The 12908-nt window shown below is 32.7% G+C and overlaps 1 protein-coding gene across 1 annotated transcript in view; it reads left to right on the plus strand.

Annotated features, from left to right (window-relative positions):
* The first annotated feature begins 5157 nt into the window (after window positions 1-5157).
* LOC129224912 (mitogen-activated protein kinase kinase kinase kinase 5-like) overlaps window positions 5158-12908 on the plus strand; it is a 40422-nt gene continuing 32671 nt past the window's right edge. The window contains exons 1-4 of the mRNA XM_054859459.1: window positions 5158-5259; window positions 7240-7297; window positions 8883-8973; window positions 9815-9879. Coding sequence (XP_054715434.1) covers window positions 5158-5259; window positions 7240-7297; window positions 8883-8973; window positions 9815-9879 — 316 coding nt within the window. The remainder of the gene's footprint in view (window positions 5260-7239; window positions 7298-8882; window positions 8974-9814; window positions 9880-12908) is intronic.

The following is a 12908-nucleotide window of genomic DNA, read 5'->3' on the forward strand; positions in this document are numbered from 1 at the left end:
TAACCTTTCCAAAAATTTCCTTATTCAACACATTTGGAGACAATATTCTTTACAAAATTTTACAACTTTTTAACGATGCAAATGTCCCTTATCATTAGATGCTATGCTGTTATGGTTGAGGTATCCATAGTGCAAGAAGGTTAGATGGGGCCAAATGAACGAAGTAATGCTTTGGCCACTTCTTCAGCATGGTCAGAGAAAACAAGGTCTTTGGTACAGTTAATATCGATGCTGAAGAGGGCCGAAGCCATAGCTGGACACTAGAAGAGATGATGATGGTCTAGTTGTGTAGATGAAGTGTTGACACATTGAATCGTAAGCTCTGGACTCATCTGGAAAGATTTTCATGCCTTTTAAGTGTCCAGTCCTAAGACTTGAAATAGGGATGGTGACCTCTCGGGAGCAGTTGAGCTGTGCAGTAGGGAACTTTCCTCATGGGCGAATGGACAACCTATGTTTGGCAACTGCGTTAGCATCAGCAAGTGTGGTTAACAATGAGGTGGTATCAAGAGTTCCAGCTTCTTTAGCCAGAGAATCAGCCTGTTCATTTCCGGCTATGTCTACATGGACTGGAATCCACTGTGAACTGCACTTCTTGCCCTTTTCCACGATGTTGTAAATCTCGTGACTTAAAAGTCCTTTCTGTACGGCTTGTAGTGAAGACTTGCAACCTGAGAAAATGACAATGCTATCAGATGGAGAACCTTGAGAATCATAGGCGGATTTAAGCCGAAATATTTGGGGGTGCAACAATAACAGGGATCTGGGGAGGGGGTATTCCCGGAATAACAAGGCAGTGGCGAAATCAGAAAATAATTTTAGGGCAGGACACACTTTTAAGTTTGAAAAACGCAATGTAAACCATATTTAGGAAGATTAGGGGTTGGGCAATTCTTAACATTTCTAACTGCAGAAAAAGTCTTAAACGAAAGTCGATATTAGAAGCAAGGGGTGAATCCAGCTACTGGTTTGGAATGGGATTCACGCCTCAGAAAAAATTTGAAATAGTAGTTTTGAAAACGCAGTTTTACAGTTCTTGGTGATATTTTGGGGGCAAGAAAGGTACGCATGGCTCCAAGGTCATTTTTAGAAATTTTAGTCATATAAATGTAATTATAGTCCATATTTATAGTTTGGGTTAGGAATAACACTCATAGACTGTCTCCAATCGATTTTTTGAAAAGCAAATAGAAATACGTACCCCTCTCCCCTCCCCCATGCTACCTCTTTAACTTTTCATAATAAAAGTTCCAAAAATACTACGGAGGACAATTTTTGATACTGTTACCGGACAGGGTGTTCTGGAGCTCTCCCCTAGAAAATTTTCGAAATTGAAATCCTAAAAATGAAGTTTTTCTGTAATACCTCCATGGTATTAAAAAAAAGGATTCTAACACTTAAATATTTCGAAATATAGTAGTTTTCAATACCAAAATGTTAACACTTTTGATGATATTAGAGAAAGGGGAGTCGGAGGGACTAGTTCGAATATTTTCCAAAATTAAATTCTTAAACACATGAGTGTATGACCATATTTGGTAACGTTAGGGACACTGCAGTTTTTCAAAACTGAAGCTCCAAAAACGCAATTTTAAACGATTTTTGATGTATTTAGGTGATTAGAAGATCTTCCTTGGAAATTTTGCGAAAGTGAAGCCCAAGAAACGAAATTTGAGTTACTCTGTAATAACTTTGGCTGGAGAAAGGGCTTTGGAGAAGAAAAATTTTGAGAACTAATAGGGAAAATGAAAACGAAATAGAAAAAAAAAATGAAAAAAAGGGAGGAGGGAGATATGAAAGAAAAAGGATTTTGCGAGGAGGAGGGAGGAGGCACAAAATTCACCACCAATAATCTGAAGCTGTTGAAAAATTTAAATGTCAGTATTTCTTTTTGAAAGAAATTAAAATTTTTTCCCAATATTCTTTTTTTTTTCGTAAAATAACTGTTTTCCCAAAATGAGATCTTTTCTTCTCTTCAATAATAAGAATATTTTTTTAAAAATCTACTCAGCATGTGTGGGGAGAGTCACCAGTCTTGTGTCCCCTCCCCCCTGGATGCACCACTGCAGCAAAATGTCCGGGAGTCCTCCTTCAAAAATTTTTGAAAATTTACCTTAAAATGTTAGTTTTCTGTTGTTTTCGGTGTAGATTTTATTGATAAAGTTTCTTGCAATAGCCATGGTTTTTTTTTTTTGGACTTTATTAGCCATTGTTGTTTCAAAATAGAAGAATTGGTATTGATATACGAATAAATACCCAATTACAGAACATGCTATTATTCTATACAATAACACAGCACTGAACAATATATTGTTGGAGAAGTGTTTTTATTTGCATGAAATTATTTATTAGGTTTTTTTTCCAAATGGATAAAATTACTTACATTCTTAATATCAGCACAGTTACGTTTTTCTTGCACTAGCGACGTGTGGTGATACACTGGATTCAAGTAAATTTACTAGTATAGCAGCTATGCATCCCTCCCCCCCTCCAACTGCGTTTCCGAGTGAAATATACTAAACTATTTTTTTCAAAACCCAACCAAAAATTTTGGGGGTGCGGCGCACCCCCTGGCACCCCCATAAATCCGCCTATGCTTGAGATGAGTTGCAGACGGAAAGAGCTTCTCTAATAGCAACAAGCTCACTTGTAAAATTTGAGGCACTCTTTCACACTGGGAGTTTGTGCTTTGAGCTGCTGCCATTAGGATTTATGTAGAAAATACGAGCACCTTCTCTGTCACAGTTCGAGCCGGATGAACCATCCGTGTAAACTGTCATCATTTCAGAAGTCTAGATAGCTATGAATGTAGAATGATATGTGTGCGTACTCTATTTTATCATTCACTAAAATTTTAGTTTCCTTCGTCAAAATTAAATTTCCCTCCACCCAAAAGCTTTAGTTTGAAGTGCCCCTGGGCTGGTAGAAAGAGCTTCAACAGTAACTGCTTTTTAAGAATTGTGGCCAGCTTTTTTTACTCTAAGTGCTAAAAAGTTATTTTTTATTTTGTTGATGTTTATACTCCTAGAAAAACTAATGTTTAAGCAATAAACTTTTAATAATTTCTTATAATATGAGCATCTTGATTTTGATGAAAACATTTTGCAAATTACTATATGCTTGCAGTAACTACACTTTAAGATTATTTGAGGCAGCGACATAGCCAGAAATTTTTTTCATAGGATTTATACCTCCTCAATGGTCAGAAAGGGAAAATTTTTGAATTTCGGAGGGATATATGATCAGATTTATTCCTTTTTAATGGTAAAAAGGGGAAAATTTCTGAACTTTGAAGGGGGATGTATCCCCAAATCCTCCCCTCTGGACAAACCACTCTAGGCAGCGATTGACAGATGATTTAAAAACATAATTTCTTTCATTTATCTACCTTGGAGTCAATGATGATCACAAGTTTTGCCCTTTATGAGAAAGTATGAAGTAGGAAAGATTTTCAAAATTGAATTCAAAGAGTCACAGCACATATGGCAGGGGTATGTGTGTTACTATGACACTTAACTTCATTACTTTTTCCTCTTCATAACTTCACATTAATTTATTTCTGAAGATCATGCTGTCCAATACTGCAGAAGTACGTAGCATACAGCTTTATGTTACTTTCCTATCACATTATATGGAAATCCTGTAACAGGTTGTTAGTGTCTACTCTTCGGATTTTCCAAGCTGGGACGAATCTTGAAACTGCCTTCCAGACCATTCTTTTTTCACGTTTTAATATCTAGTTTAAACGAGACAAAAAACAGAAATAAGGTAAATTTGCACCCAGGCCCTGGCTTACTCCTCCCTAGATCCAGCACTGCAGATTGTAGTGTTAATGAGAATACCCACAATTTAATCAATTGCTATTTGGAGTAACAACTGAAGTAAGAGGATACCCATATAATACATTCTCTGGAATTCTTCGTGTATTAGCCAATAGACAATAAATTTATACATTACAAATGAATCCGAATCTAATAACAGCAAGTGCCTATGGCTAGGGGATGTAAAAAAGCATAAAATGTTTTTTGAGCAGCTTCATAACTCACTGATGACTTTTTAAACTCCAAGTAAAAACTTGCACTAATCATCAAGTTACCAAACGATTTACTTCACTTTGTAAACGTCACAGGGTAATTTTGATACTTAAGAATTCGATCCGGAAAAACTGCAAAACTAATCACAGGAAAAATGTTAAATGCACATTCAACAAAATTTAAAAGAGCAAAAGGCAGAAAATTCCAAAATTGAAATTTTTTCTCAGCAAAACAGGTAAAGGAAAAGAATGACTTCTAAATTATTGATTTACGTAACTGACTTTAAAGAAGCTGGCACTAAAATACTTCCAACCAAATTAAAGAGCTATTTTCACGTTTTGAATAAATTCATGCATATTCATTAAAAAAAGGAAAAATTACCAAGAAAACTTATGTTTCTTAATATATATTTTTACGTAAAGCTTCCGAGCATTTAAACCATACGGCTCAAATCAAATACAAAACCACGAGTACGTAACTACTTGTTTAGTTGCCACTACTGCTTTTCTTAATACTAAAATAAATAACATAAATAACAAGACACAACGAATTGAACTAGAGTCCCTATATTAAAGCGTGAAAAGATCGCTTGATTTTTTTCGAATGAAAATGAAATAAAATCTGACACGGGTAAATTTTAAACATGTTCTTTATATCAGTGGCTACTTAAGTTTCATTCATATTTTAAGCCGGTGCTTTTTAGAGATGTAAGAAGGAAAAGGGAATTTCACATACATCAAACTTGTTTAATCCTGTTTGAAATAAAAGAAAAAAACAATCCTTTTGATGCAGTTTTGTAAAATTTTATCGACTGTGTGATAACTTGCTTAGTATGTGGTTTTTGAACAAAGTTTAAAACCTGAAATTTACTGGTACAACATCTGGATCACGGAGGCAGTGATGCGTAAACAATGTTTATGACATTGGCAGCTGTTTCTCAATAATCATGACCGTTACAATTATCTTATTTTTTTACGTTCTCCTCTTGTTCTGCCCTAAATTTTGGAATTTTTGTTTTCTTATTCAGATGCTGAGTGTTTCTAAGTCTCAGTTTCCTGAGACGAGAAATAGCTGTTTTTCCCTCGTTAAGTATTTAAAATTGAAGTAATGTTAATAAAAAATTATGGCTTCAGCTCCAAACTCAAACATTTCCCGACGAAATCCCCAAGATGATTACGAGTTGATACAGAGAGTTGGAAGTGGGACTTATGGTGATGTTTATAAGGTTTGTTTCATGTTTTCCTGTTTTGCTTGTGATACTTAGTTATTTTTTCGTTTCAAAATGAAAGATGACTTGATTGCTCCAGGAAATATGGTGTAATTTTTTGCTCACTCGAAGTAAATAACTTGGTACTTCAATGTAAACAAACCAATTTTGTTTTTTAAATCTTCCATTTCTTACATTATTAAACTATTTCATCCCATTTAGAAAGTAGCTTTCATATTTGTCTCATCATTTTTTTGTAAATTAATCAAAAGTCAACTGCTGAGAGGGTAACTTTGTAGTTTTAATGTCACAGGCTTTGATCATGAATGCTAAAAAAATTTGTGTGTGATTATTATTTTTAATTTTAATTTTTTTTTCTTGATCGATAAATCTAGATCTTGTGAAAAAAGTACGACTTGATGACATTCTGTTGGTCGACCAAGAATTTTAAATATGTAGTACTTAGGGTGGGCCGATATATATTAGTCGATATATACTGTCTGACCATGGATTGTATGGAAAGACAAACATCCGTTTTACAGTCAGAAATGGACGAATCTATTATTTTTTACGGATGTTAGCTTTTGCAGAAGCAGTCTCATTCAAATGAGTGAAATATGCGCATCAAATTTTGACTTTTCCCCCTTATTCACATGATTCATCACATCTGGGCGTTTGAAAATTCCATGCAATCTGTGGTTGGACAGTATCATGATATATATCTGGGGGATAGTTCAATATTTGGGAATCTGGCGATCTTTCTTCACTGGCGTCAATTTTTGACTCCAGCGCCTACGTGAGAGGTATTTTTCTTTGCAAATCTAAACAAAGAGACTGGAAACATCTATTCACATAGAGTTACTATAAACCAGCAGTGTTGCCAAAATAAAACTATTTACGCCAAAGATGAGACGTCCGTGCTATAGTCCCAATTATCAAAATATCCCCTATATGCGAAATTTAATTTGAAAATATGATATTTTGATATTACCATTACCACTCAACTGTATTAAATTTCATTCCACTATGATGCTTCCTTCATGGTGCTGCAATTTTCACAAGCAGGAGTGTAGTTGCTCTAAATTGATGCAATATTTAAATCTTTGCTGCTGCAAGCTGCTCCTAGTTTGCAAATTTACTACTCCAGGGTGCTCCAAATTTGCAATTTTACTGCTCCAAATTCACAGCTTTACTGCTCCAAACTCACCATTTTCCTGCTCCCAAGATTGCTCGAAAAGCAAGTTTTGGTCGGCATATCCCCGATATATATAATGTGTGTGTAGTAGTTCCTTACATCAAGACATACTTTTTGCCGCTCCAATTACACTATTTTTGTACTCCAAGTTTCTACAAAACAAACTTTTTGGTCAGCCAAACTGCTCCTAGGCCACATTTTCCTGAGCCAAGCTGCTCCAAAGTCACTATTTTCCTGCACGTGAGATTGCTCTAAAAGTGAGTTTCAGCTGGCACATTCCTGTATATATCTTTTCATACTGGCTATTTTATAAAATACTAGTGGTACCCGCACGGCTTTGCCCGTAATAGAAAAATTAAAAGGTCTTTTGGTTCATCTGTATATTTACAAATAATGTATCGTGAATTTTCTCGCCAATTGGCTTGTACCCATGTTACGGTTCCACGTTATGATAATTTCGTATCTCACCAATTGGCTTGTGCCCATGTTATGATTCCACGTTATGATAATTTCGTAATTTACTCATCTACCTTATGATATTTTTGTTCTTAAAATTGGAATAAAAAAAGAACCACAACCAATTTTCAAAAAATCGCTTCAAGGTGCACACCCTTTGTGCCAAATTTCATGAAAAGCGGCCGAACAGTCTAGGTGCTATGCGCGTCACTGACATCCTCCGGACAGACTTTCAGCTTTATTATTAGTAAAGAAGTTCGGTGAAGATTTTGGGTATGAATTAATTTTTGTATGGTTATGAAATTTATATTTTTTGCTTCAATAAAGATATGTTATTTTTTTAATAGGCAAAGAGAGTAAAGGATGGATTGTTTTCTGCTGTTAAAATAATAAAACTTGAACCAGGTATGTATCTTATTAAAAATTCTTCTAATTGTTCATTAAAAAGTTTCTGCTGAATCTTAATTAGTTTAACAGCATAATAATCAACTTTTCTAAATAAAAAATTAACAGCTCTTAAATATGAAAGTGTACCTATTCAACCAATAGCTGTAGAAGTCAATCTGTAAACAATTTTTAAAATCATAAATCAAGGCTAGAAAACTTTGGTTTGTTTCTTGCATTTCTTGGTGAATCTTTTTTGACATTAAATTATGGTAAAAATATTCTTGTTTAAGAATTAATTTTATAGCCGATTATGTGCTTAATTCAAGGCAAGTTTATAAAATTAGGAAAAAGGGTACTGTTTCAAAACCAACCATGGTTTCTATCTTGAAAATAAATTCTTTGCATTTCAGTTTCATAATTTCATCTTTAACAACAAAAGAAATTGAAATTCATTTTCCTACAATTTTTTAAAATTTTTCAAAGTCACATATGCGTCCCTATTAGCACCGAAATAGTAAAGCAGTGAAAAATATTTTCTTTGAACGAATTACAAGAGTTGAACTCTCATACAAATTAGCTCTGTAGCCCAGGGAGCTCTAGTGAACTTTTCTGCATTGGGACATTTGGTATGATCTTATCGTAGACTGCTATCAGTAAGAGGTGTTCTATATTCAGAAAAATGTCATTAAATTAATACCATTAATTGGGTAAGTGGAACATAAAGGAGTTATAAAACAATGACCTTAAAATTAAAAATAAATTGAAAACTGTAGTAGAGCATAATGTAAAAGAAAAACTTTCAGAGATTTCGCTTTACTGTAATAGTACTGTACAAGAAATAAAGGTAGTTTTGCATCATAGCCACTCTACCAGTCTGTTCTAAGAGATAAAACTCATGAATGTATAATTTTTGGTGTTAGAGAAGCTGCTAGCTTGTGTAGCAAGTTATATCAAATGTGTGATTTTTTCTGGAAAGAGAACAGGAAGTATAATGCAGGAAGAAATGGCTATATTCTTCAGTTTCAGAATTAATGTTCTGGTGGCGTAGGCGACTGGTGCACCAAAACAGTGGGGAGTCAAAAGAAGTGTGTACGGTTAGGAGGCATGGGCCCTGGAACTGTTTTTTTTTTTTTTTTTTTGTTTTTTGTAAAATTAGACTTTTAACATTATTTATTATGTGACCTCCAAAAAATGGAATATGGCCTGAAAACTTGGGACGGATGACCACCGTAAGCCTTCTCTTCTAATTCAGAGTTCCATTTTTATGAAATAAGAGGGGACAAGTTCATTTATTAGAAATTTTAAATTTTTACTTCTGTGAAATAAATCAATCCACCCTATAAAACATCATTTTTCAATCGATCATTAATTTAAACTTTGAAAAGTGAGGTGGCAAGGCCCCTTTACTTTTTAAAGTGAGGGAGCAGTTGCCTCCGCCTATGTCTTGGGGCTCTGGAATCCAGTATTGATAAGCTCTGATGCTTAACGCCTAATTTGCAAAAAATTATTGCAAAAAAAAAAAAAAGTACCAGAGCTGAGCTCCTATGTAAACTAAGCCCTGCTACCGCTACATATTTATTATTGTTCTTTATGTATTTAACAGGGGATGATTTTTCAATAATCCAGCAGGAAATATTGATGATGAAATCTTGTAGGCATCCAAATATAGTTGCATATTTTGGAAGTTATTTGAGGTATGTTTTCTTTACTAATCTAGGATTTCTTTCTTGAGAATTATTGAAAATCTTGTTCACTTTTTGTTTTAAAACCTCAAGTTTATTACATTTTTATAGAAGATTTTTACTTATAAAATAGGTGTTCTCTGGTTCAACAAATATCTATCATAAACAAACGCAAAATTTAATAACAACAATTACACTGCAGTTTGACTCTAAAGTCCCAATTATAATTTAATTTACAAATAACGATATTCAAATTTTTTATTGTAACTTCTTTTAATGTCTTTAGTTTTTAGAACATGTTTTGTTTCGAAAATTTGTCATTATTTAGAACATGGATCATGTAATGTCAAAGCACATGTCTGCAATGCTTTGCAAAATACTATATGCCTTTTTTAATGTTATATTGGTTATTTTTACTTTTTAGCACCATGGTGTTTATTTGTTTATTTCTTACTGTAATTTATGTTTGACTTTTTTGTTTTTTAAAGGAGGAGAAAAAAAATTCCATGCAAAAAAAAAAGAAAAAAAAATTGACAAACATGTGAAAACTTTTAAAGATTTTTAGTTTTGAAACATTATTTGAGAAAAATTGGCATTAAGAATATTGATTTTTTTTAAATATGTTTCCAATTTGTTTTAAAAAACTAAGCAATGAGTAATGTTTGAAGTTTGATATGTTGTCCTGAATAATATTGTATGTCATTAAAAGTTTGCTATGTTTTATTTTTTTTTAATTACCTTAAATAAGGTTTTGCAGGATGCTTTTCTGTGTTTTATTTTAGTTTTAGTTTTTATAAGTTTTCTGCATATATTTTTAATTGATATTGTTTTAATATTATTTTTCTTTTCGTAGAAGAGACAAATTATGGATTTGCATGGAATATTGTGGTGGTGGATCCTTACAAGATATTTATCATAGTAAGTTATCTTTTGAGTGATAGTTATTGTTGTTTCTTTTTAGTGACAGTATGTGCATCAATAATCCTGTATTTATATTATGCATGTAAAAGAAACACTTTGGTCCATCTGTATTTTGACAAACAAACAACAAAAACATATTCATCTAATCATAATTATGTATAAAAATTTTGTTTCCTTCAAAAAAAAAAAAAAAAAAAAAAGAGATGGAGGTAGAAATTTGCAGATCCATATTGTACTTAAAGGGCTATGACACATTTACTAATCCTTTTTTTTTTTGACTAATGTTGATTTTATTGTTTCAAACAAAAGGCTTGTATTTCTGCACAACTTGAACACCGATATGATTTGCTGTGATATCATTTGAAAATTAGTGAGTTGGACTAGTTTTTGGTAGATTTGACCCAGTGTTGCTCATACGATTGTTTTTGAAAATGCCGTGCACAGATTCTGGAGCAAATTCAACTTTGAGTACTTCCAATATTTCAAAGCTTGTAGCTCGCTGAAAAATTTAACTATCTTGATGAATATAGTGTTATTTCATTGCATTTTGTCTGCTCTTTTGCTCTTCCCAAATATGTACAGTGAAACTTCGATAAGTCGAAGTTGCCGGGAATGCAAAAAATATTTGAACTATCAAAAATTCGGCTTATCAAATACAAAAACAAAACGATAGAATTAAATAAATACCAATACAAAGACTAATTAAATTTATAATATCAGCAAAAAAGAGATAGAATAATGCATCTAAGATACTATTGTCACTTCAAGGCAACAATAGGATATCTTACTGTTATTCCTGGGATTAGATGTCTTACTGTTGCTCTGAGGCAACTACATATGCTTGACATTATTAATGTATAATATAATTATGTAAATTCATGAGTTTGTATTGTTTGAAAACAAATTTATAATTTTATGTTGGATATAACAATTTTTACTAACCAATAAATAAATAAATAACCTGTTTTCAAATATTGCTCTTAGCAGAAATATGTTCTTTTATTAAATAGCCCACCAATACTTTCAAAGCATCTAAGTTGGGAACATTTGGACAGGATTCTGTAAAACGTGCAATACATCTGCTGCTTTTCTTGCACGTTGAATCGAAATGTTTTTTCGATTTTTTAAAATAAACTTAGAGGCACACCAAACTTCAATCCTATTCTTCAATACTATTCTTTCTAACCTGCTAGTTCTATCCCAAATGGTCAGGAATCATTAAAACGGCACCATAAACATTTGCTTTCTATAACAACGAAAGAAAAAAGCTACTCTTGGAAAGACCAGCAGCTTTGTAGAATATCCCAAAAATAGCTGTTCCGTCCAGTAACTCCCCCCCCCCCCCTTTCGTCAAAAGTGGAAATTTTCCATAATCCTGAGCATACACACCCTTCCCTGTAATTTTTTTTGATCCCATTTTCAAGCCGCACTGAATCAGAGCTTGGTTTCCCCCATGTGCAGGTTTTTCTTTTATACTGAAAGAAATGAAGTAAACATTAATTTAAAGCAAAAATAAAAAACAAACTTACCAAATTATGCGCAAATAATCAATTTCAAAGATTTTTTAGATCCATTTTGTCTATACCCCTTTTGATACAATACAATGACTCGAGTTTCTTTCTTTTTGTTCATACTTTTTGGGGAGTAAAAAAAAAAAGATTTTCGCTTATAGAGTTGACAACAGTCAGGAAATAATATTTGACTTGTCGAATATTTCCACTAATAGAAATTTGGTTTATCGAAAATATGTAACATTAATTCTCCCTTCAGTTATGCGGGAATAAATATTTAATTCGGCTTATTTTCAGATCATTGAAGTTTAATTTATCGAAGTTTCACTGTACTTATTTTGTGCGTAGATTATCCAAAAATTTCAGAAATTGGTCTTTTTCTCAGAAATTTGTTTTTTTTTTTTTTTTTTTTGCTCATTTTCATTCTATTTACCATACACCAGGGTTCGTACGCTCCTTCAAAACTCCTCCATTTTTCTTTTAACTCCTTTTTTAGTTCAAGACTACATAATCTTCCTCTGTGAAAGTAATTTAAAATACTCCTAATTACTACTACAACTTACTACTTAAATACTTAACTACTTAATTTTGTCACAAGGGCGATGTTATACGGAAAATTTTAATGTAATAGTAATTTTGTATATTTATTTTTTCATAAAGATGTGATTTACAAATTGATTATGAAAGTCATAAAAGTTGAAGGTAAAAATATTATGTGGCTAAGACATTTCATAAGTGAAGTAAATGTAGTTTTATGATTTTTACTTTTCCTTCCACCACTTTCAGCAGCAAAAGTCAGTTTATCTAATTATTATTTTAGTATTTAAAAATACATAAAAGTAGATGTGGTTGTGTTAAAAGAACAATTGTTTAGTAAATTGCAGTTTTGACAATGTAAAAAGGGTCATCCACAAGTGATATCATGCCTTGAGGGGAAGACGGGTTTATAAAATTGTGACAAGGGGAAGTGAGAAGGTGATAAAAAGTGACATCATGCAGTTATTATGACAATATATTTATGAAAAATTTGGCATGTGACAAGGGGAGGAGTAAGGTGAAATGTGACACTTTGTGACAAAGGATGAAGTCGATCGAATAATGTTGAAAAAAATGTGACATCATTTAAGAACAGCCCGAAGGTACTCCTTCAAAATCTCATTTTACTCCTTCAAAACTTCTCCAAAACTCCTTCATTTTATTTCTGGAATCGAGTACGAACCCTGTAACACAGTTACAGATCAGACTTGGGCTCTTTTATGCTCCACTTGGGCTCTTCTATTGTGGTTTCGTTTGGCAGATTAGGTCAGTACAGTATAACCTAGATTGTCAAGCAACTGGAAAAAGTTTATCGTTAAATCAAGGAGTATAAATATTTAATACAATCAAATCTGGACCAGTGAAACATATCATTAAATTGAGAAAATCCTTAAATCAAAGTTATACTGTATATATATTAAAGCCCAACTTTTATAATTTGATGCTACAAAAAATCATTTTTCGAATGTGGAAGTAGTG

This window comes from Uloborus diversus, chromosome 6 (assembly GCF_026930045.1).
Source record: "Uloborus diversus isolate 005 chromosome 6, Udiv.v.3.1, whole genome shotgun sequence".
NCBI classification, from domain to species: domain Eukaryota; kingdom Metazoa; phylum Arthropoda; class Arachnida; order Araneae; family Uloboridae; genus Uloborus; species Uloborus diversus.